The 26,102-nt window shown below is 43.0% G+C and overlaps 1 protein-coding gene across 1 annotated transcript; it reads right to left on the bottom strand.

The window, feature by feature from the left end:
* Positions 1-431: 431 nt before the first annotated feature.
* MOGAT1 (monoacylglycerol O-acyltransferase 1) lies at positions 432-25,179 on the bottom strand. The gene is made up of 6 exons (XM_030028988.2): positions 24,985-25,179; positions 14,446-14,624; positions 13,835-14,036; positions 11,007-11,181; positions 7,239-7,438; positions 432-4,115 (listed from the first exon to the last, which is right to left on the bottom strand). The coding sequence occupies exons 1-6, from the start codon at positions 25,076-25,078 to the stop codon at positions 3,961-3,963; spliced, it is 1,005 nt and encodes a 334-aa protein (XP_029884848.1). The 5' UTR covers positions 25,079-25,179; the 3' UTR covers positions 432-3,960.
* Between the last annotated feature and the right edge of the window lie 923 nt (positions 25,180-26,102).

Raw genomic sequence — 26,102 nt, forward strand, 5'->3', positions numbered from 1 at the left:
CAAGTTTCACCTAAAATTCAAAAACTTATCCTTAAACTTCAGTTGAATTCAACTCCAAAAGCCATTACTGCACCAGTTCCTCAGAGGAACTTGAACCCTCCTGTGCTCCCGCTTCCCTGCTGTGCCCCGTTGGCACTGTGGTCCTGGTTGTGGGCTGCTGCAGCCCAGCCCTTCCCTGCCGTGGATCACTTCTTCCTCAGACCCTTAGGGACTGCCAGCAGGAACCTGGCTTCACGTCATCCCTCAGGAGACTGCAGCGAGCAATGCACCCATCTTCCCTGCCCCCCTGATTTCTGAGCATGTTATGACCATGGCCTTATAGCTAGTCTAATATGAGCTCTGGAGTTCAGTCAGGCTCCTAAGGTCCGAGGGGTGAAGTCCTTACCCAATAGCAGCGACGCATATTTGAATTCCAGTCAACACAAGCACACTTTGGTACAAACCTTTATTATCTCACACGTCTTTCCCGCAGCTATCATTGAAACAACTGACATTCATATTTTACAGGTACCATAAAAAGTTACAAAGTGTAAAATGCTTTGTAGTCCACAAAGTAAAAATTCTTGAGGATTGACTTTCTGTCCCCACAAGGGAACAGGCAGGCATTGTTATCGTGAGCACATTGGAGAGGCAGTGTTTGTATGGTATAGAGGCAGAGCGTCTACCTTGTTAATAGATGACTAGCTTCCCTGGGATTACCTCTGTCATTAAAAGGCACAAAGAGAAACAGAGCACAAAGCAGGCCCCAGTAAGTGTGGACAAGTGTGGACATCCCACCAGAAATCTGAGCACTACTTGATTCCGCTCATCACAGCTGGGGGAGGGGGGTATCACCATTCCTACTAGCTGCTTGCTCTTGCTTTGTCAAGCATGAACTGCAGCTGAAGACTTGTCTTGATACTTACTCTAACAAACATGGGAAGCCTCCTCTTGGCTGCACCAGTGGTAGGATTAGTGCCTGCACCAGCCACAATGGGTCTACAGCTTCCAGGGCTCTTTAAGCTCAGTATTGCAGGGCTGTTTTACAAATCCACGTACTAATACAGAGGTAAATATCTCAGGTGACACCATGCCTATCAGGTTTAGAGACTGATATTCTATTTTAAAATAGTCCTAGATATGCTAGACAATTTGTTAATAAAAGGTAGTTTGGGAGGACCATCATAAGTAATATGCAGCAGTTACTGAGCAACAATATATATTTAAGTAGCTTGGAGATTTTGTTTTCTTTTTTCCTCCATCTTCCTGCGTTATAAAGCAATGAAAATTTCAGTCAGAGTAACACAATCCCTATTTGTTCTAACTGTGCCAGTTACGGATGGTATTCAGAGCCCACAGATAATTTTCTCATGGAATTCAGAGGTAAGCCTGTTTGTAGGTTACCCTATGGACCAGATATTGCCCCAAAATCAGTATCCACATATTCCCTAGAAGTTTTGGCTAATTTGACCAACAACAATTCAGTGTTAGTTCCCATCCTCAGTCCAACGCTAATGCTTTTAAATTGATATCCTGAGCTTCTACATCATTAAGGTAATGGGAAAAGAGCAGACTGAGAAGGAGAGGAAATCTCTCATTAGAGCAGATGATCTAGGAGAGAACGGTCTGACACAGACTTCAAATACTTCTTTCATGAATAATCAGCACTACTCATCAGGGCAGGCAACCAAAAAAACAAATCCAAAGGAAATTTCACACAGCTGGCTAAGCAAAAATGACTACTCGGGGCTCATCACCTACTATAATCCTCGGGACCCTACAGACCTCTTCCCAGGTATCAAACCAGCCACGTTTGACGTCCCTGGACACATGCCCTTCCAAGAGCTGAAACAATCCTGATCTTAAGCTCATGTTAAACATGCAAGTCACAGTGCTTCCTTTTCTCAAGCCCTGTTCCTAAGACCCATTTCTGCTGAACAATAAGCCACCTCTCAATATTTTGTATGCATACACAGTCCTTCAGAGATCTTAACCCAGGGAAAGATGGACAGAGAGTGAGGAAGTAAGGTGTCTACACCACAGTGATCATCAGGCAGCAAAAGCATGGGAAGGGATGGCAAGCACACATGGTGCCAAGAAAGCTCAAGTAGAAGTGAATTGCGGCCACACTGACAGCAGTCTGTCAGGGAAAAGGGGGCTACTTCTTCAGGTATCACGAATTCCAGCCCTGGCTCCCAGAAAGGCATCTGTCATCCTAGAGAAAGTGAGAGCAGGATTTACTGGCCCAGTGCCGGTCACCTCTGAATGACAGATAGGCACTAGAAGGCACAGGTCTCCTAAGAATACCAACCTGTTGCTGGAGGTTTTTTTGGAGCACATCAGACCAACATACATCCGCTCTGTCTGGCAAATATTTACTTGGCTTTGGTTCATTAGGAGTCCACTCCATAGGAGTCGAGATATTTCCACTCTTTTCTTTAAAGACCTTCACCTTGTTAAAACTCTGGAAAGAAAAGATCTTAGCTTTTCCCCAAAGCCCTAACTGCATTTCTTCTAAGGAGATTCCAGCCCAGCAAGCACACAATGTGTCCACTGCCTTTGTGGAACAGTGCTGCTGTTCCTGGAGCACCCTAGTGGGGAACTGACCCAGCAGCAGATGCCCCAGGCTGCCTAACAAGCCTGTGCATGTCCTGTCAGAGCACCTAAGTGACATAAAATTCAGGCACCAAAACTGCTTAAAGCAAACCAAACACTTCAATAAAACCAGATCTGCAAAGTCCATGTGCAGACAGAAAGCATTTACAAATACAAGGACTTACCTCGTAAAAAATTCAATAATATGCTCTAATTCTTTTCACACACCATCAACTCCAAGACCTAGGCATTTTAACTGAAAAAGAGTTTGGCTAAGATTTTTGTTCTTTTCCTTTCTTAAATGGATATCCACATCTAGGATAAACTTTCTCTCCAATTTAGGCACCTGGTTTATATACAAAGCACCTTCTTAACCTGCTGCACCCTAGAGCTGTGCTCACACTGCCTTGGCAATTACAGCTGTGTCACACTGCAGCACAGCTTTCCACATACTTCCCCACATCTATTAGTGGGGAAGAAAAGGCATATATCAAGTACGCTTTCCTTGGTGAAGTTTCAGAACTAGACTGAACGAACAGAGCTCCCCTTCCTTCTGTGGAAGTGCTTGACATATGATCATTTTTAATTTGCACAAGTTGTAAAGTTCACATGATTCCCACACTAGCTTCCTTGGTACACTTCTCCTGTCCTGTGCCTGCCACGTCCTCCAAGGCTGGAACTACCAAACAAAGCTGCTTCATCCTCCAAACTGATGATCCAAAGCACAGCTTATCCAAAAAAGTCACATTATTCAGTGCTTTCCACCACCCAGCATATACATGCACACAGAGGACTCAACACGCTGTTCTCCTACAGAGGGTTTGCTCTGCTCGATAACTTGGACAAACCACTTTCACCGATATCCTATTCAGGGCAGAAAGCTCCTATTTATTCTTGAATTCACATCTAAATGGCTTATAATAGCCATCTGCTGAAAACATACACCTCCATTTCTATGAAAGAGCAGCAGGGTTTTCCGGTATTCAGAGAACAACCTGATGTCATGTTTGATACATGCTGGTAAGTCTCTCAACTTCTAATCAAAGACTTCTCCGGGTTTACACTCTTCCTGCTTGTGATCTCATGCTGGGGTTAGGTACCATGGTGGTAAGAACATCCGTGTGGAGCCTCTCACTAGCATTTCAGGTACGGATGAACATAAAAGAACAACTCAAAACAGCACTGGCTTCGAGGCTCACACCCTAAGGATTCCCCCCCCCCCCCAAGAGTAAGATAAAAATCAATAAATCATCTAATAATCCCTTCTTAAAATTATTCCTTACACAAGGATAATTGCAGATTGCAAAATACAGATTGCAAGAAAGATATCTTTCAGCATACACTGTTTTTTTTTCCATGAGATTTGGAATTACAAATTGTAATTTGCTACTCGAAAATGAGAGATTTATGCTGAGGGATCCCATAATTTCTTTTGTGCTCTTCAAATAATTTTCTTAGTTTCTGTAAGTACAATGCATGTAGCTGTTCAATCTCTTCAGTGGTGGGGTTCAAGTTCCTTTTTACAGGGATAGGGCTTCCCACTGTAAATCAAACACAACAGCGGCATTAGCTTCATTGATATCTCTTTTTAAGTAGAACTGCTTTCCCTCCTGTAACAGCTCCACCACAGGTCCCAACGAGGTGGCAGAATCACAGCACAATTCTCTTGCCCTAGGGCCTGATCCTGCCTTTCACAAACCTGAGCCCTGGGTCTGGTTCCTTCTTTCTGCTCAAGTTCAGATAAAATGAATTTAAAAACCCCATCATCTCAGTTTGGCAGCAAAAGAGCAAATGAGAAGGGGGTTAAGTTCTAACTCGAAGGAGCAGTTTACACTTCAACATACAATTCCATAGGCTATGTGCTGTCTTGCCATTGGGGTAGTATACCCCAAGTTCAAAACAGCATTTAAAAAAATGTACCTTCTCACCATCTTCTGTTCTGATTACTAAAGGTATCCAATGCGAGGGACATGCCTAAGAGGACAGTGGTGCCCTCAACCACACAGCCACATGAACAGGACTGAAGGAAATACAGGTATCTTCTGATTTATTCAAAATGGGTATCGCTGTACCAGTGCCAGAAATGTTGGCTACCTCAGCCTAGGGAGTGGTAGCATGTAAAACCCCCAAACCTGTAAGGTGTCTCTGAACCATCCACTGCCCACGAACATCATTCCAACTGAAATGTTCTCCAGGCACTGTCCAAAGCCTGCTACCTGCTCTGTTGGAGCGAGAGCAAGAGCATGGGAGGTAATTCCACAGAAGTCCAGAAGGCAGCCTCCTCCTCTGCAAAAAGCTATGGCTAAAAAGCCTGCGATACGCTAAGAGAAGCTTCCCATGATCTCAGTCCTCCTTGTGTTGTTCAGTCACCGCAGATTTTGACAGCTGTTCTTGCACTGGAGGCACTGAGAGCTTAATAGACCTGACCAAGACTACCGAGGAAGTCTGTAGAAAAGCAGAGAGTTAAAAACAACCCCCACGAGCTTTTACAAAGGCACCTGAAAATCCCTTTCAACAGATGTGGCCACTTCAAATTGGATGGTGTTGGATAAAGGGAAGGGAAGTCTAGCCAGAACCACAAAGGGGCTGATTCTGCATGCTCCTGCTGCAGCTTCAGCTGCCAACAGCTCTCAGGCCCTACACGGTGCTGAAATTCAGACTTTACGTGGCTAGGGGTGGGAACCCAGCCCTGGATTGAGCAATAACTTAGGGGGAGTGAAATCAATATACATCCAATACAAGATTTCCAGAAGCATGACTGGAAACACCAAACAACTCCCAAGCCCTTCTCCAGTAGTCTCTTCTCCTAAAAGTGGAGATTTCTTGTGGAATTGGAAACGATACACATCTTTTTAATTTTCTGCGCAGCTTTAAGCAACCTACTTACTTGGATATTTTAGAGTTGATTCTATTTCTGAAAAGCAGTAACAATTTTCAGGAAAAACAAAAGTACTTCACTTGTCAAGCCCAAAACACTCAGACTTCACAGACCTTGGTTTTGCTGAATTGCACCTTGTTGCTTTAGGAACCATGGCTTCTGAACCAGGAGGAAACTCGTCGATACCCGGCCACATTGTCAACACGGCTAACCAGCTCGGTTGGAGCTCAACATGACTCTGCAGCTTTCAGGGGCTGAGCTAACACTTTCAAAGCCATGTTGAGCCATACCAAGACCCCCTCCAAGAATGCAGAGACATGGTGATAGTTTCCAAACATGAGGAAACAGAGACACCAAAGGTAAGGGATTTCTTGAGATCATACAGCAAATTCTATTGCAAGACTCTGGTCTTGCTGATTTGAAGCACTCCTGTGCTTTAGCCATGGACCACCTCTGTCCTTGCAGTAAATATTACAATGATGAAGATTTGCCTCCAAGTAAAAGACATTTTAAGCTTCAGAACAGTCTCGATGTCATCAGCCCAAGGAAAAACTGCAGGAAAATATGTTGCTTTCATTCCAATGCTTTGAAAACTTTTTGGCTTTAAAATAAGTGACATTTTAGCCTGCCTGTGCACAATGTGGGCTTTAAAAATCCAATCTTTCCTAAAACATTTAACTATATGCACTGATAAGATACAGAGCTGCATGAAATTTAACATAAAAAGAGCTACATTTTTGTCTTAAACATTTTTATTTGATCTGTACTAAAATCAAATCATCCCTCCATTAAAGGGAGGGCCTTCTTAAATGTCCCTTGTGGAATACCAGAAAAGCTCAATTTACTTTTCTGTAGAAATAGGCTTCGTTAGTCCAGTCGGCTCAGAACCTATCTAAAAATGATTTATCTAAAATGTATAGACAGCCAGCTATTCCCTTTGCGTGATGTCCAGCACAACTTTTTTTAAGGGTGTGGCTGTCAATAGCACTAGTTAAAGCCATTAAAAATCAAAAGACATTCAGTCCTACACTCCAGTGAGAGTAGATGACCAGGGATGAAAGCTTTTGGGGAAAAAACTCTTTTCCAAACTGCCTGTCAACATGGCATGCATGCCCTCAATTAAACATGAACGGATCTTTCCATGGGGAAAAAAAAAACCAAAGGGAAGGAAACACCCTAGGGAGCTGCAATGCCATCTAAGCAGCAGCCTGCTGAAGGGCTGCCGTAGAGCTGCCACAAGGCACCCTCTCCCTTCCCTCCTCCATCTCTCCCCTGTCCTGATGAGCACTGGGTCAGGACTGCACCAGCTCCTCCCAGTAGCCTTGCTCTGGAGCACCGCTGTCACGGCTGTGCATCAGCTGAAATACCCAACTGCTGCTTCTTTACAGGACTAAGAAATTAAGGTGCTAGGCATCTTGCAAAATAACTGCAGCATCCAGAATCCACAGCAACAGCTGCAGAGCTGTTGCAGCCCTCTGGTAGAGACCGGACAGCCCCTTGGGTTTCCTTGAGGATTGCTGAGGACAGAAGCCTGTGAATCACTGCGAATGAAGAGTAAGATTTGGCCTGGGACAGAAAGGGGAATGGGAGAAAAGAATCCCCTCATTTAATTGGGAGAGGACAGGCATTTAAAAAAAAAAAATTTAAACCTCACATATTTCCTTTAGATGCACGGTAACCAATTGTTTCTGTTAGAACAGATTTATAAATTTACACAGATATTAGTAGCACACTTACGCATTTTTAAACATTTGCAACAGCATTAGAAAAGGCGCAGGGAACTTACCAACAGTATGAATAGGTTGCCTGTAAGGTATTAAGCCAAAACTGTATTGAAATACTCCTCTAGCATGAAATAGCGGTAAAGCAAAGCCCATTATCTTTTGCAACTTCTCCTGTACATTTCTGAGCCATGAACCTTTGGGGTTTGCAACTTGCTTGAATAGTTCATTTTCACCAAAGGAAAACACCGGGACCAGATGAGCACTGTAAAACAATGAACACACTGAGAATCCCACATCAGCCTGCACTTGCACTGCGGTTCACATCAGCAGCATGGAAACGGTTTCACAATAACCAGCACAGAAAGCTTTGGCAGCTCTAGACTTCATCAGCAACAGGCATTCAACTCTTCTGATATGCAGCTGCTTTGAGTTTTTTGGGTTTGCAAAAAAAAAAAAAAAAAAAAAAGTGATCGGCATATATAACTGACAACTAGCTTTTGGGCAGTATTTAGCTGGTTGCTACCCACCGCAACTTTTTATGACTGCTCATAATCATAAAAAGGATTAATTGTATCTATCAAAATTATGATTATGATCTTATCCACCACTATTTCAGCAAGTCTACCCTTGTTCCACTGCATTTTCTCCCTTGGCAAGCAAAGAAGCCTCATTGCTAACCTTATAATGCTCCCAGGCGGGCGGTGTCAAAACCAGATCTTGGCTTTCCTCTCCCTTTTGACCGGAGTAATGCATGCACTTGATTTCAGCACAAAAACCATGATAAAAACCAGACCTCCTTACAGACATGAGTACAATGCCAAATTCCTCTGCTGTCCAATTCCCAGTGAAATCCTGCTTCCTCCAGACTTCTTCGAAAACACTAGCCTTAATCTATTATTACCAGAGGTCAAATCCTACCCACAGAAATTACACTAACTCACTTTGGCTCCTGCACAGCCTAATGAATTCTTACTCAGTTCATGAATCGGCTTGGGAGGAAGGGCACTGACTAGCTCCTGGACAAACTACTTAGGCTAACAGAATCAGTGCAGTTGTCTCCAACTGGCAAAAATGCCACTATATTTAAAACCTTGACTGCAGTATGCTTTTTGATTAACGCTTAGTTTCACTAAATAGTATTCTACACACTTTAAAGAAAAAAGAGCAGGGTAATCCTAAGCAGTCTCTGAAGGATACAGAGGTGTTTTATTTGCTTTACTTAAGTCTTAGCTTCTATACCTTAGCTCCATTCAGCCCACACTATCTTTGAGAAAAACCTTACTGTAAAATAGCAGCATTGCTAGCTATAATATTGTTGGAATGAATTACTGTAGAGCTCTGAATGCCTGAGGAGGATGCACTAAGGACAGAGCTGGCTAGAAAGTACTGTGGACAATCAAAGCCCACCTGTATGGAAAAAACAACTGCTTCTACAGCTTCACAAGCCTGAGGATCCCCAAAGACTATCATTCCCACCCACTATTCTGACTGGTGTCTGCTCAATGGTTCTTTCTCAAATAGAGCATATATCACTCAGCCATCTGTAAAGGAAATATCAGAAAGCCTGGTACATACCGTGGCTGTGTAAATACTCTACTTTTTACTACAATACTAAGACAAACAGGAACATCTTGTGGTGCAATAGCACCCTGAGACTGTGGGATTTGTTTTAATCTGGTAAAGGCTTTTGCAAGATGCTCTGTAGGAGGTTCAGACAGAGAAATAAGTAACTTACGATTGTGAAACTAAAGATAAGTTAGCTGATTCATCATTTGTATCATGTCTTTAGGATTTCTTCACTTCATATCAGATATCTGTACTACCTCGGACCAAAATGTCAGCAGAAGTCCTCTGCACTTCTGGAAAAGACATGTTCAGACCACAATTGACAAGTTCCTAGCTGAGGAACCACAGCTTCTCTGTGCTGGCAGTACAGGAGCCAGGGCCAGAGAGCACAGGGCTCCGCATTGCCCCTTCCTCTCTTAGTATTTGATGCTGTAGATCAAAAGCACCAGAAACATACGCAAGCACTGATAGCAGGTGGTTCTTCTCATTCGCCTCCTGCAAGCCTCTCTCGCCCTTTCATTTCCGCCTGAGTTGGAAGCTCATGTCACATTTTGTTAATTGTTAGAAACCAAATGTTAAAACCAGAAGCAATTACTGGATGCAGAGTCTTTGGACAAGAGCTCAGGACTGCTGACAGTGCTGCAAGAGCTGTAATGGCTAGAGTCATACTGTCCTACTGTCCCACAGTCCTACTGTACAGAAATGAAGTCAGGATTCCTACGCTTCACGTAGAAGCGGTTTTTCTTGCCAGTGCTCAGATCCAGAATGACTTGCAGCCTGGTGGTTAAGGTGACCATGTGTGAGGTGTAGGTTTCAAGTCACTCGGGCAGAGACAGGCATTATCACCCTAGTGGAGTGCTCCAGACAACTAAGTGTCTTTCTTAAAGAAGAGGACCATCATTTGAAACAAAGGACTTCATAAGGAAAGAAGTGGCCATTCCTGTGTTTTGTGTCCTGATCTTCTTGTGTGTTGGGGATGCTTTTGAAATCAAGGCCATAAGAGGCACAGGTGTATCTGGTTTCTCAATCCCAATCAGTTTAGATGAGAAATAAAGACCAATCTTTGATCTGACAGATCAGACATCTATGGACATGCTCAAAAAAAAGGCACCTAAATATTCTTCTAAACTTTATGGTTAAAAAATAAAAGCTACTAATAGTGTTTAGGATCCCACTGGATTAATCAGCAGTTGAGCAGAAATTGAGTGAAGACTCATTTAGGCACTAAAGTCCTAATTTAAATAAGCAAGTGCTGTTTCTGGGTACAAATTAGACCAAAATGTTACTTTCTATTGGAGAACAGGTCCTTTATGAGACTCCTAGTGATATGTATAAGAAAGCCTCTTGGTATTTTGATACAGAATAGTTTCTAGGAAAAATGGACCTTAGCATCCTGTGTGGAAAACAGAGAGCTTCTTCTCAGAGACCACCTTTTTTCCAGTTAATAGCTTAAAAAACTGTTACAAATTTCTCAAGACAAATATTTTTTTTCTCATTGCTTCGCATGTCAATATATAATCCCGGGAACTGTTCAGAAAGCTTAGCAGGAACAAGTCATTGGTTCCAATATTTCTAGTATACAAGTCATCTAGACCAGTCCAGAACAAATGCAATAGCTTATACTATGTAAATATCTCAAAAGATATTAATACCATCTCTGTTTAGTTACACACTGATGGCTGATAGTAAAAAGTAAGCTAGTTTTTCTTGATATTTTCACCAAAAATTCCCAGAAACTTACTTTTGCAAATAACAATCTTCAAAAGAAAGTATTTAGAATAAAGGTGAAAACGAGTCTTCCTAGACCACAGTTTTCAGAGATTTAATAAAACAGGGCATAGCTTTCTCTCTTTTTTTTTTTTTTTGTTTCCTTAAAATGATAAGAAAATTCTATCTTAATATAACTTAAATTTACAGAACAGAAAACAGAATGTCTGCTCCACTCAGCAGTAACAGCCAAGGTTTACTAATATTGTTTCATAATTCTTACTCTTTGTTAGTGCAAAAAACAACTGAAACAAAACACCAAGATATGCTAATAACACCTACTCCTTATAAATTATGAAAGTCAAAGGGAGTTTGCAACACTCCCAGATTGGATCTGGGTGGACAGACTGGCTCCTATGCCAGACATCTGCACGTTCTTAGGCAAGTAACTCTTTCAAATTCTAATTATATGAGTTTACTATATAATATGAACTATATTTAAGAATCAATCTGTATTCAAAGCATGCTTACTACAGCAGCCCAGATGGGAAACCTACCCATGTTTCAAGGCCATTTTAATAAAGCCCTTCCTCTTGAGGATGTTCAAAGTTAAACTTCCAGGATGTGCATTCAGAGATTCCTCTGCTCCTCCGATCACAATGATGGACGCGTGGCCACCTCCTTCGTTACTCAGCACATATGAGACACTCTCCTTGGATGCAGAAACCATTCCTTCAGGAACAAACATTTTAAGAGTGACCACTGGATCTTCATGTATAAGTACAGTGGAATTTAAGAAATATTGTTAAATATCTAAATGATGTTTCAAAATTATTACAGCACAGGACAGAGTTCAAAGATTTGGTTTCAACACCCTCACTCTGCAACTGATTTGGTCTTAGGTAAGTCCTTTGACTTCACACTGATGAGCTAAATGCTGTTTGCCTATCACAGGAGTTTTGAGATCTTCAGGGAAGAGTGTGCTCTTCTGCCAGCTTAACTCCCCCTCAGAGAGATTCTGTACCCAAGAACGGAAGAGTTGAATGGCAGCAGATGCTGTTGAGAGGCAGCAGCTAAAGCCGTACAGCAGGTGCATATAAACACAGGCACAGAGGGTTTAACAGAATGAATAGAGGACTTGTGAACTCAAACATGGATCTACAGTGCCAAGCTGATCCCCTTCTTTCTTTTCAAAGCTATAAAGCAGCAGCACCATCTAAGGCAATGGCATGACAGCAGCAAAGAAGCAGAAAAGGCTCACATGTACCATTCCCAATGACTACATCAGCTCATTCTCTGGTAACCAGGACCTGGCACTCATCAATCCATTTAGGCTAAAACAGCAAAATATATTAAGCTTTCCTGGTACTCCTAATACTTCTAATCCAAGGCACACTGCTGTACAAGCCTTTAACATCGACTTAGGCCTTGGCCTGAACTTGGCGCTTTGGAAAATCCCGTAACAGATATGCACCTGATCCCTCCAGAGTTCCTTTGTGCCCTAAGTTTTACTTCAAAGGCTGACAGTGGTCCCATTTACCCAGAAGCCACATTTAATTACATTGTGTTGCACTAATATGGTCTAAATGACAATTTAGAGATCAAGTCTAGTCTGCGTTGTTGTTGGTTTTTACAGGGCTGGTATCAAAGCGTGCTCTTTTGGATGCTAAGCAAAGACTTCATCTCCTGTTACCCGTCTGCTTTTTTTCATATTAGGGACATTACAACATGGATTATGAAAATCTCACAAGAAAGGCAAGATGATTGTGATCTAGTTTTGACAGCTGGCCACCACAAGGAATTGCTTCCTACTGCAGCAAGTTCAGACCTCAGTAAAAAGCTACTTCCATTTGCCATGTATCTCTTCACAGTCACTGTTACTCTGAAAAACACAGCTGACCCGAGACTCACAAATAATTTGAGTGATGCTTGTTCACGCATTGGCATGCATTTTCTCTGGAAGAGAAAGCAAGAGCCACTGTCTTTCCCCAGGACAAATTTATCTCCCCACTGAAGCAGAGATGTCAGCCCACATGCAGGGCACTGTTCCCTGCTCACCACTCAGCAGCTCAGTAGTGCTGCAATTGCTCTTCCCAACGACGACAACTGCAGCCTGGCAGGCTTCGGAAGCAGGAAGCAAAAGACTAGGAGATGAAGCAATGTGCTAGAAGCATGGCTTTCAGTAGATGGAAGATTTTGCAAGTTTTTTATGATTTGACTGATAACCTGCATTATACCAAAGGTCCCCTCTGGTTTATCAGCTACATACCTGTGAAAAATGAGCTACAATGCTGACTATTCTTTAGCATGCTTTTTACTCAAGTTGTTTCTCATCTAGCAGGTAAATATTTGTTCCTATGGGTCAAGATGCCAAAAACATGTAAACATGACTTCCAGGCTAGGCAGTGTTTAAAACTGTCATCTTCCACCACTGCCAATTCCTTCACTTTACAAGCCTGAAAGAATCCCCTCAGAAATAATATTTGCATGGAAAGGCATTCTCTGGCATGTTGAGTATACATGGATATGCAATTCTGATATTAACCTGAACAACATGCTAGGCATGTTTCTACGAATGGAGCAGTTGAATAGCTTATCTGAGATCACAGCGTCTGTGGTACAGTCAGGAGTAAGAGCTAGATCTGTCTCCCAAACCTAGTCTTGTGCACCAGACCATACTTACTTAAATGCTCTAGTTTAATGAATTTAAGTAAAATAACTCCTGTATTAAACCAGTGGGGGGGAACACTAGTCCTGATTTCATTATACATTCTTCTCTTCCCCAAACTTTATTGCTTGTTATTTTTATCTTTTATTACTGCAGTACCACTCATGAATATCACCTCTTTATGACAAGTGCTACTCAGAACAGAGAAAAAAGGTTCCATCTTTAGAGTTTATATCTCTACTAAAATTACACAAATTAGCAACATGGGACCTCAGTCAGAAGTAGGTAGTTAACTTCTGACTAGAAAGATATTTGTAATGAGTAGGACTTTAAGCCCTTCAGGTAAGAGATTATCCTCAATTTGTTTTACAAGTGTCTGTGCAATGACTAAATAACATTATATATTAATATGTTCTTCTCATAAATAACTGGTACTCAGTACTGCTGTCTCGTAGGTCAAGGGAAAAACAGCAAATTTTTTTCAGAAAGAAAAAAAAGCTCAGTGATATCGTTTAACAAAACCATCAATAAAACCTTACAAATTGTTTTGCAACAACAGTTCATCATAAAACAGAGGTTTAATTTAGCACCAACGCTGATCTTTCTGAAGTGAAAGTACTTACCATTTATAGGCACAGGAATAGACCCTACATTTGAAGCAGAAGCTATAATACAGAGCAACAGCTGAGACATTCTGCTTTTACCTCTTTTACCTACCAGCACTCATTATGTATTCTCTGAAGAAAGGACAGCCAAACCAGATGGGCATGATATGAAGATATGGAGTAAGCCCAGGAAATAAATTTTTGAAACTTGGACCAGTGCAAAAGTTTCCAAAGGCTCCAGCTACGAGGACCCCATGAGGGTGAAAGCCGAGTAAGTAGTTGTGATTTGGATTCAGATCTGAAGTTTTTATAAGCTGAAAAATAGAGACAGTGGGGGACATTATAATACTTACCTCAGAAGGATTCTCAAAAAACAAGTATGGAGATTGCACATTGACAGGACACAGAACTGATGACAATTCATGTCCTTCTGAGCACTTTAAACTACTGTCCCGTTTTACAGCTGAACAAAGTTTAATAAGATACTGGGACTAGCATTTACTGTGCTGAGGCATTATCTTGTGACACAAGAGTCCAAGTAGAAAATCAGCCCCTGCCCCTTTTTGTCACTAAATCTCAGACTTCCCATGTTTTAAGAAGTTCACCCTGGAGTAAGTATTAGAATTTTACAAAAGATGAGCCTTAGACATTTGTCCACGCTCATAGCTATTCAAGCTGTCTCTGTTCCAATGTTTACAGTTCTGTGAGAAATCCTTCACTCACGTGAATGGGAAAGTATTCCCTAAAGTACTTCCAAACAGTCCAGTTTCTGACCCACTGGGACCGTCTGCCCCCGGTGCATGGTGTTTCCCAGTCGAGGTAGAGCCACAGCAGGTACAGAACAGCGAGGAACCAGAAGTTGCCCAGGATCAGAATCACGAAGAATCCACAGCAGAACTCTGCTACAAGAAACAAAAAAGGAAACCATAGCAAGCATTAATCACACCTGTCTCCTTTTAAGACCTTGAATTCCCAGCCCTGATATTGTTATTACAGGTGCTACTCAAAATGCATACAAATTGAAGTTAGCTTATTCCACATTGTGTGAATGTTGTTACACTGAGAGTGAAACACCTACAAGGGTGTATCACCTCAGTTCATATTTCTTACTCGACTGCACAACTGGATGAGTAAGCCTAAGATGATGCTGGTTTACTTTAATAAAACAAAAGCATGAGCTGAGGACCAACACAGCTGTCTTCTCCCCGTGGTGAGAGTGAACACTAATGTTTAGTAGAGAGCATCTGGTTTACCTAAGGCAGAATAAAAGGAGACAGCAAGAGCTAACAGAAATGTGATGCTCCAGCGAGCGAGAAGGGAAGAGAGCTGGGGAAGCAGAGAGGGGAAAGGGGGGCACAGCAAGATCTCTTTTCTAATGAGAGTGGTGTCAGGCAATCATTTTCCCTTTGTGTTTCTTAACTTCTCTACCTATAAAATAGGGATGGTAGTTCTACTCCCTGTGAAAAGTGCTCTGTGACTGGCCAAGAAGATGCAGTAGACAAGACCAAACCATTACGAGGTTCACTTCAGCCTCGAAACGTGTCACTGTAAGTAGAAGCTCACCATTGCTATGAGAACACATTAAGTCCTGATACTTTCAGACCCAGGTTAGTAAGAATTGTATCGTTACTGTAGTAAGATGTTACATAGGAAGTGTATTATACACAATTCAGAGCCAGAAAAAGTTGTTTGATTAAGCACAATGTGTTACTTTTGGGCTCAACCCTGAAATAATTATTCAGAGAAACTCCCTATGGAAACTTGATCTTTCTAGGACTTGCAGAATTTTGCACTCTCGCTGCAACTCAAGCAGCTATGGATGGAGTCGGCTGAAGCGCAGTACAGCGGTACCTGCTGCTCTCCACACTGTAGTGCACCCTGCAGTACACCCTGCAGCAGCCTGCTCGCTATGACGTCTTGTGAACAAAATACATCAGGCTCGCAGATCAGAGTAATCCAGCAGATGCTGAATTCCAGGTTTGCAAGGGAGCCAGAGCTTTAACATCATGTATTTATCTGCTGGCAAGCAAATAAATAGACCCAGACCTCACTGGAAGTCTCAACAGGCAGAGTTCTATGAAACAGGTGTTTTTCTGTGGTATTTCATATGTCCCACAATTGACTGGCTTTCATGAGGGCAATATCCTGTTACCTCCTAAAAGGAGTTACACCAGTGAAACACATTGAGCTAAATACGTAAGTAAATAACAGAAGTACATCAGGCAATAATTTAGCTAACACAACGTAAATATTACCAGAACTGATAACTTTGAAATAAGCAGATGGATCAACTGTAAAAACCATTCATCCTAGTTAAGATCAGCTTGATTCAAGAGAGAGATTATTTGGGCATTGAAAACTCAGAGCAGATTCCCTATACCAAGCAGGTTTCAAGCTGCTGAAATTCAGAGCTTAACTTGGTCTATGGGCGCTCTTGTGTTTCCTCCAACCTGAATACTTATTTTTTCTGAACTTCAGCCAACTGGCCCTTGTGCATAGTTTGACTGTGCCTTAAGAGCAGAAATTGATACATTGTCATGTCATAACTGAGAACTACTGCAGAATCCAGTAGCAGACAGAGCAAGCAAAGCTGCTGGTTAGATTAAGTAGGAAAGAAAGGGATGAACATTCCCATTTCTGGCAGGGAAGCAGCAGAAAAATAAGGCATTGCATTTGCTCCGAGGAAGAGAGAAGGGAACAACCATAAACAAAACCAGAAGCAGGATCAAATCTACTTTTTTGAAGGATAGTCCATTCTTCAGTACCATCAGTACAGAAGCTCATTGCTTCCTGCTTAAACAGGCAACCATGGTCTTGCACAGAGAAACACTTCAGTAAGAGCCCTAGAAAAATACCACAGCTAACTGAGGCCCACAGACTTCCAAAGTCAACGTGGAAAACTCCCCAAAGCTGCAACAATGAGTTCTAGGGAACATCGTTATTGCAGCACGAGTAACACAGGTGAAAGATGACACTCAATTCCACTGCTTTGGAGGGAGAACTCACTGGGAATCCCACACCAGCAACACCTAAGATAGGGCACAGGAATATTTTGAGGAAAAGTCATTACCTGCTCTTTGAAGAAGAGATCCTGAAACTATAGACATTTCCAGGAATGCTAATCTGGACAGGATGCCCAGGTTCACGGTCCAAGTTTGAATGAGAAGGTTTTTTAATTGCCATAAATCAGTTAATTTCAAGTTGTTATGCAAAAGTTGCTAAGTATTTATATTTCCTACCCTCCCTTTCAGAGGGACTTTTGGGTCAGTGCAGAATCACATGGTGTTTTACTATCAGTTTCCTAGCCAAATGGCTGAAAGGTGCTTTGGATCAAAGCATCCTTGCTGTGAGAGCGAATTAAATCAGCAGTGAGAAGTGCCAGATAGCAGTATTTAATACTATGCAGGGAAACATACACAAGATCAACAAGCTCACTGCTTTGCTTTAGCTAGAACACCTTCCTGTGTGCATGTAAGTTATGGAGAGGTAAGTATGCTGTCAGCACTTCCTAAGGGGAGCTCAGCATCTTGTAGGACAAAGCCGATTTATTATTGCATTCACAATGAGACATGCAAAGCAAATTCCTTTTACCATACCTCCTCATTATTTCAACGCATTAACAGCCTGCAAGATGAGTTAAACACTGATGACTCAAAACCAACAAACCTATAAACACAAGCCCAGATTTTTCTCCTTCAGAGAAGACAGCAAGTAAATAAATGACAACCACTTTACCTAAATTCATAAAAAAATTCCAGGCAAAGGGTGAATAACTTGGAATTTGTCACTTTACTATATCATTGCCTTCTTAGATGTAGTTCCAGTCTACACTGTAAGCATAATTTTTTGCTTCAACTTGAATTAAAGCTTTGAAAATATTTCTGTGGTGTATTGGAACAGTGGGGGAAAAAGGAAATATAGATTGAAAGACAAATCCCTGCCATGGGACGCTGAACATCCTGTTTGCCAGCTAACATTGGTGAGTCTCTTTTCCTCCATTTCCCCATTTACCACATGTAGATAATCACCTGTTACTAGAAATTGATGAAAAATATTATATATGTTAGCTAGCAGCACAGGCAGCCATCCTGCCCAATTATGTTTGAATACCTGATGCTTTACTCAATAAATAGGCTCTGAGTTTGCAGCTCTGGGCACCAAATTCATAAAATAGTTAAATACCACAGAGATAGGAAGTAGGAAAACAGCACACTGGGTGAGGAAATACAGGTGATCCCAGCAATTGGAAGCTCCAAATGCATTTGCAGTTACTAAGGAGTCAAAAATGTTTTAATAATATCTATGGTGAGGGCCACCAAATCTAAGACTCTCCACTAGAAGAAAAGCCTCCCATTACCCTCAGAGCAGTCACAGATCATGTCTGGCCAGTGCAGTGTATCCTAGGTGGCCATGGTGCTCGTCTCAATCCAGCCAGCACTACAGGCTCTCCATAGTACCCCATAAAGCCATGCAAACCAGTTTGCACCAAGACCTCCAGAATGCTCAACAACTCAGGTCTGAACTATGAGCCAGTTCCTGCTGTTTCCCACATGCTCTTAGCAAAGCTTTCTCTAAGCATGTTGTGCTGCTATGTCTTAAATGAGCTGGAGACTTTCAGAGTTCAGCAATTTGAACCTCATCCCACAAAGGACATGATAATCAGAACATCTTTATCGCACTGGCTTTCTAGTGAATACACAGGTAGAAATGCTATTTTTAATATTTATACTTCTCTGGGCTTTATGAGTGTATGTGCATAACAATACACAAAGCAAGCTGAAAAGCTCATTTCTTACATCTGTTGCCACAGGGGAAAAAAAATGAAAGATGGCATATTCTTCAACAACCACAGCGATGTACCTACAACAGAAGAGTCCTTTCCTCACCTGTAGTCTTCAGAGCAGCAATGCCTCTGAGCTGGGTGCCTGAGGAACAGAACATTGGAGGCAACACACAAGGAGAATTGCACAGCGATGTTTTCGTCCCTAATGAACATTTGCTCCTCTCTATTATCCCTCAAGGTACCACTGATAAGTTGATTTTGACATTAAAAAAATTATTTTACCCTGCTTAGTGGATTCTTTCATTAGAAGAAAAGAAAAATAATTAAAAATCAGCCTTAATTTCTGGAAATGCTTTCTAAATTATTTATAAATCGTAAAGAAAGGGATAGAAACTTAAATGAAATATAACACATACAGCAAATGGACTCCAAATGTCCCACCAAAGGAACACCTGAGACAACAGGCAACACCTGAGAGGAGGCAACCTGCCAAGGCAACAGTAACCAAGTTCATGCCTCTGCAGAGTACTGCTCTGCAGCTTTTATGTAGAAAGTTTCTTTTTAAAAAATGGAGTCATAATGTTAGAACTATCCTGTTTAGACCCTACTAGTCTGTGCTCTGCTGTCAATATACAGATTTCCACCAGAAACACAGGAACTTACTGCCACTTCTCACCCATGGCAGATATGGACTTCCCAGCAAAGAATAAGCTAGGAATTTATTTAAACTAACTGGAAAACTGTTGAAGCCCACAGGAATTTGGTAGCTATCTTCAGGACTGAGGTGGTAAGGAGGTCAGCATTTGTTGAATACATATCAGTCTCCTGTAAAGGAGGTCCTATGTCAGTTTATTGGTCACAACTGCGAGCCCCAGTCACAAGGATATTTGAGCATTCCTATCAAGGGAGCTGTATTTCAACGCTACTACAATAACAAATACAAACCCTCAGATGCCAAGGTTTGGAGGCTGGTTTAAAGGCTTGTTTACTCTGGAATTTGGTTCTGGTTCCCAAGCAAGCAGACCTTCCATTGGCAAATACTGATAAACTAGAGATACGGAGCATTAGGCACTATTGACTTGTAGATAGAGTGGTCTGGATGCAGTAAATCCCCAAGTTACTAATTACCAAATCCTGAGACAGCATGCCAAATTTAGGCTACATATTTCCTGTTTCTTTTACTTCTCCTTAGGCGTCCGCAACCAGTTACATTCACATACAGGCTGCCAAGCCAGGGCCTCTGGCCTGACACGGCGCAGCCATTTTTCTCTTCTTAGTCTTGAGAGATACAAACAAATATACGCAGAGACATGGTTAAATTCCCTCCCTAAGATGTACGTAACAGAGGTAGCATTCCTAGAAAAACTAGTCAGTCAAGCATCTGTAAGTACCCTGTTATTCTCTGTGATCACACATCAGTCCCTGCCCATGGGCCAGCAATAAGCTTCATGGATAAATGAATACAGACCGACAAAAACAAGTAGCAACCCCAGCCAGCTTGCTAGGAAAGGCTCATAGAGCTTAGCTGACTTTTCTTAGCTATCAAAAGAATGTTTTTTAAAAATGGCTTTGAGGAAGAATGAGACCGTTTTAGCTAGCCAGCTACAGCTGATTAATTAAATCAGCACCAGATAACAAAACATCATGACATATTTGGGGAAAAGGTTATTTTTTGCTTTAGCACATTACACTGACACCTGCTTTCTCAACACTTGAGTCACTTATTACGCCGGCAGCAATATCTCACTCTGTGGCAAATGTTTCATCATTTCTATTATTTTGGGGAAGCCAGATCCACAACTCAAAACTGTCTCCAGCCAAGTTCAATTAACAGAGTGCTTCACCCTACATGCTACATGCACAGGAGTTTAATCACCAGAGAACAGGATGTACTTTAATACACACCAATGTCTTTAGCATATTATTTTGTGGCTTCACACACATTAAAGTATACCTTTTATTATGTACTGATTTTGTATTATTAAGTATTTTGCAAATAAACACAGGGGTGCACACACAACAGTCCCTTCCTAGGTCCCCAGTAAGGAGAAGACCAGCACGCCACTGCTGGACCTAGAAAGTGAACCATAGAAGATGCATCATTCTCCCCTACCACCACCTTGCCTCAAAACAAAATCCTGGTATTCTTGTCATAGGGTTAAACTCTCTCTCATTTCCATCTCTCATTGTCTGCACCAAGACACCATCACTCCACCCAAGTTACCTAGTTCTGCATTTGATTTTGTACATGCTCAAATTCCACTGTCCCTTTTCACATCAAATGCACAGAAGCTGGCAGGGGAGAAGCTCACCAACTCACCTTCTAGCTTTATTTTCTCCAAAATGCTGTCCTTTGATTTGCGCAGATTAGAGAGGAAGAAAAACAAAAGCCTAAAGCACCTGCAAAGCAGCACTTAAACTGAATCTCATTGATTTTTCCTTGTTTAAATTGTTTTGGCTTAAAATGAGCCCTTTGATCTACCTCCTGCCTAGGTACTGATCACCTCCCGATACAAACTGAACTGCACTCACAGATGTGCAGTACCGAGGCACGCAGCTCACCCCTGCAGCATGCTTACATACCAAGGGTAAATCGCTGCTCAATTACTGTGCGAGAAACAGAAAACCTACACTGGTTTCTAACAGGGGGATATCAGACATACTACTAACTGCAGCAAAATTAATTAAAAGTTCTCAAGAAAAAGACAACAAAGATTTCATGCTAAACACCAGTGACACCTGTTGCATTCATTGACAATCCCAATTTCTTTTGGGTATATGTACCATAAAACCTACAGTACAAAAATGGGAGTGATGTAACCTCTTTGCTCTTGCCTCCAGTCGGTCTAGCAGCACTTACAAGCTTGGAGATTACATTTCTCCAGGTGACTTTCTGCCTGGGGTTGGCCTGGACAAGGGCACAGAGAGATCACAAGCAGGTATCAGCACACGGCTTCACGGGCAGACACGATGTGGGTGCTGCACAAGCCTGGAACAGGACCAGACCTGCCCCCGGACTGTCAGCCAGCCCCTGGCCAAGCCACTGAACCTCTAATAACAATAATTACAGGCATAAAACTACATCTACCAATATTTTCTGTTTCAGCTTTTTTCCCGAAGTAGGTACTCTGAAATTGCAAAACTTCATATATTCGCTGTTTCAGCAGCAAAATGCTAATGACTTGAAATTATGCTTCAGCCTAAAGCTGCTTTGGATTTCTGCTTAATAAGGCAAGAAACAGCATCATTTTAGCATTTCCTGTTTTTCAGTTTTCATAGCTTTAGTCTTCTAGACTCCAGGCCGATACCACTCTTCTTTTAAAAGAAGGAAGCCTATTTAAAACACTTGCCTTTTTCATGGGACGTTACCTAAACTATTTTAGCCTGCCACACTTAGAGCACATGAGATGGGAAACTATACAGCAGTCTCAGCTGGCACACGGTGGGAAACTGTTAGATGGGCATTTCTCTTGTCTAATCCAGAAGCTCTTAGATACAGATCACAGTGTTTCAGAACTTATTTTTGCTTCTGCTGTCATACCCCTGGATAACTAGCAGAAGAAGCACTGCTACAATGAAAACTTGTCTTTTCTGCTTGAGGGCAAACTTTGGCAGCTTGCAGAACAGAGCAGGGAAGCACAGGAACTTACACCCAGAATTTTAAAGAGGTTCCTTTTGTATGTAATGAAATTCTGTGCACATCTGTACAGCTTTTTTTGAGGCAGAGGCATGTTTATTCTGCCTACCCTCTACAGAAAAAGCAATGTATCTGAGTGCAGACCCAGCCCATGCCAGCACGCTGTGCAAAGAAGCAGAACCTTCTTGTTTGCACCACGCTACTGCAGCTATTTTTTCAGTATTAGTTGACTGATTCGGTCTTTCTACAAGTGGCGGTGAGATTCACAGTCTACAACAACTATTGTATATATGTATTTCAGGCCAACTTGTGAGTAGCCTCTAGTCACGCAAGCAAGAGGGCATCTTCAGTCATGAATTCCATGGTCTCAGAAAACCACACCGCAGTACGACAAAGCAACCCTGGAGAGCAAAGGGCAAAGACCACCACAACGTCCTTTTTACATTAAATTCAGCTACTCTTAAGGATCTCAGCCAGGAAGATAAAACCAATGCTTGATTTTCAGAGTCTTCTATCCAAGTCACATTATGGATTCTAAGTTGTAATAGACTCACGTTTCCCCTTACGGCTTACTCTGTGTGCCAAATCATGTTTTCACATGTCACTTCCCAGATTTAAAGGATATCATTACCCAATTCAGCTTTCGTCTTTCAGGGCACTGATTTTTAGAGTTATCTTACTTTATCTGTTAGTCCTATTGGTCCATTTTATTAAGCTATGGCATCTTACCATATACCTAGATGGACAACTTTAGGAACTGAGCCAGTACCCTATTTATTCACTGCTCTAAACAGAATCCCTATATCTACAATAATGAATCATTAGTTATCATATGGTGTTATCTGTTCATGTTTTCACTTGCAGATATTTTTACCTAAGAAAGACTGAATCTGAAGATTCAGATGAAACAGAAGATCTTGCTTGGTATAAACTAGTTCCAGCCATACACCAACTCCCAAACAACACCTACGCCTCCAGCCTATCCTGTGATGAACTGACAACAATATTTCACTTGCACTGGGGCATGCTCTGCATAATTTCAAAGTGTCACTTCAGAACTCAAGAGCTTACAAATGAAGTTTCCATACTTTGCTCAGCAGACCAAAAAAGGCTGAAAAATCCAGACATAATGGCAACCCAGAATGTCAGAAACCAATCCTTTTTTAACTTCTTTAAGTCATTTAAGATTCAGCCATCTGAATTTTCCTGGCGTTAAGTGAAACTTTTTGGCCAGATCACTCCGACTGTCCTATGACTGAAAGGGTACGCCTACAAAATGACAAGGTCACCTTGGATAGCTCTAAAGATAAACATCCCCATGAAACCACAAGCAGATGATTATTATTAGAATCAATTTGTCCACGAAAATTCAAGCACTCTTGCAAACAGATTTTTTTCATGATCATGTACACTCACTATATTCAATGTAACCAGCCATAAGACCAGTTCCTTGTTGATTTTCCTTGACATTTATTCCCAGGCAGTGCCAGCTGCAGAAGACAGCTGCCTACTTCTCCCACTGAACTCCAGCAAGAGTGGATTTTCTGCAGCCCAATCACTTCTAGTAAGCACAGAAGGATGTGATTTTCTGCAGCAGCATTGTTACCAACCAGGCTAGGATAAAAAAATTGTTTCCTTCCATTGCCACGGAACTTCTACTGCATTATCATTAGACTGGAATAATGGCATATGCCAAGATCTAACTCAGTAACAGAAAATTAAAAGCACAGGCTATTTACAACATAGCCACAAACATGAACTGTTTATAGTCCAACCACATATAATTTGGAGGTAACAAAACAGCCAAGTGCTAGGGATAATTCTGTGAAGGTGCTTCACACTCTCCATGCTTCCCCCACATACCCAAATCTTTCAGGTGTGGGCTAACAACCTAAAAAATTGTCTGAAAGACATCAGACCACCATCTAAATGATACTGTATTTGCAAGATATACAAGGAAGATATGTGCACATTCCTTTCCTCCTTGTAAGTCCTAAAGCATAGATGATTGCAAAGCGTTCCAACGTTTCCAGTAATGCATAGGTAGTCAGTTGCTCTATACCTTGGAACAGTTTTGTTCCACTCTGTTCAATAATCACTTCCATTGATCTGGTCCCAGAGAGTTAAGGCTTAGCTTACCTTATCAAGTGACTCATTTTATCAAGTTCAACATAACTACCCATAAGAATAAGATTTGCTGCTGTGAACAGGTGTTTAGTGATAGGAGTCTATTAAGAAATTAGGAAAATTCACTACAGAGGAATAATCAGAGGAAAAAGTTTACCAAGTAAAATTGTTAAGAACACTTTCTTAAAGCACGTGAAGATGCTTTTCATAAACGTAAGGAAGTGGCTGCATTTAAGCCAGTTCACTATCAATCCTTATTAATTTTTGTCACCTAGTTAAAAGAGAATTTTATTGAACTGCAGTATATAAAGTTACTTTACGAAATTGGTAATGAAAACAGCATTACTCATGTACCAGCCTTTATGCTCACGTTCAGTAAAAAGTTGTTAGTTGTCAGAAACCTAGCGGGCATCTCAATGAGAAGACGCAGTCACTAGCTTTTTAAGATCATATTTGAAAAAGAACCCATAGAAAGAAATAGATCCCCCAAAAGAGAAAAAGCCATCCAGAGCTTCCAGGGAAGAGAAGGCCCAAGCCCAGAAGCGTGATGCTCTCGCCCGCCCAGGAACAGCCAGGGAGCCGCTCGCCGCCTGGGCACCTTTCCTCCCACGTGGAGCGACATAGACCGATGCCCACGGGTGACGCTGGTTAAGGAAAAAGCCGATTCTTTCCCTTTTCTCTCTGGGGCAAGGGCAGCAAGGAGGAAGGCTGTTACCCAGCAGGAGGAAGGAGAAGATCCACTGCAGCACGGCGATTGTCTGGATCCTCCTCTTTAGGGGGATGTTGATGGGGGCAAACTCGACCTTCATGCTGACGGCGGGAGAGCAGCGCGGGGAAGCACGGACCCGCCGCCTCCGGCTCCGGCTCCGGCCCGCCGCACCTGCCCGCCGACGCGCCGCTCTGCCGCCGGCAGCGGCGGCCCCGGCTTGCGGCGCAGGGACGCGCCCCCGCCCGCCGCCGGCGCTGCCCACGGCCCCAGCGCGGCTGCGGGCCCCTGGCGCGGCCCCGGCAGGCGGGGACGGGGAGGCGGCCGCCCCGGCGCAGCCCGCCCCGGCCGCAAGAAACCAGATCCCGAAGCAGGAGCGGGCCGAGCCCCGCCGAGGACGCCGGCCAGGCGAACGCCGCTACCCGCCCTCGCCCGCCCCTGTCACAGAAACGTCCGACGCCCCGACCCTGGCGCCGCGCCCGCCCCCCGCTCAAATAAACGACACCGGGCGACGGGGGCGGAGGCGCCCGCGGCTTTATTAGTCCGAGCCGCGAGCCCGAGGAGCCAAGTTGCGCGAGGGGAGCCCTCCTCAGGCGGAACCGCCCGAGCTACGCGGGATGGGGAGCGTTGGCGCGTTTTTCTCCTCAGCGCGGCCAACGCCGCTCCCGCCTCACCCCCAGCACCCCCCAGGCGCACCCCCGCGCTTAAAGCTCTTACAATTAAGGAGTTTATGGAAGTTGACCAAGAACTTAAGGCTCCTGTAGTATTTGGGTTTAACGCTTTCGTTTCTAACTAAGCCAGCAGGTGCACAACCTCCTCCCACCCCCGGCGCTTAAGCCGGGGCATCAGTGACAGGCATCGACAAAAAAAAAAAAAAATCCAGCATGAAAAAAACCCACCCCAAAACTTGCAAAAGCGCTGTCCCGGTCGCGCCCACGCCCCGCTCGGGACAGCGGGCACGCCGCAGCTCGCCGTCCAGCGCGGGCTGGTCCCGCCGCGGCCGGGCGACCCCTCACGCCGCTTGCACCGGCCGCCTCACGCCAGAGGACGCCGCTGACGGGCGCGGCGGCTCCCGGCCAGCAGGGCTGATGTGACCGCTGATGTGACCGCCGTAGCTGCCCGCCGCG

The sequence above is a fragment of the Aquila chrysaetos genome, chromosome 10 (genome assembly GCF_900496995.4).
Source record: "Aquila chrysaetos chrysaetos chromosome 10, bAquChr1.4, whole genome shotgun sequence".
Taxonomy (NCBI): Eukaryota; Metazoa; Chordata; class Aves; order Accipitriformes; family Accipitridae; genus Aquila; species Aquila chrysaetos.

Excerpts from the sequence above, each read along its gene's own strand:
- MOGAT1 (XM_030028988.2), bottom strand. The coding sequence starts at position 25,078 with ATGAAGGTCGAGTTTGCCCCCATCAACATCCCCCTAAAGAGGAGGATC. Across the intron at positions 7,439-11,006 it reads AAAATGGCCTTGAAACATGG|TGCTCATCTGGTCCCGGTGT; the intron begins GTAGGTTTCCCA and ends ATTGTTTTACAG. Across the intron at positions 4,116-7,238 it reads GCAACCTATTCATACTGTTG|TGGGAAGCCCTATCCCTGTA; the intron begins GTAAGTTCCCTG and ends TTTGATTTACAG.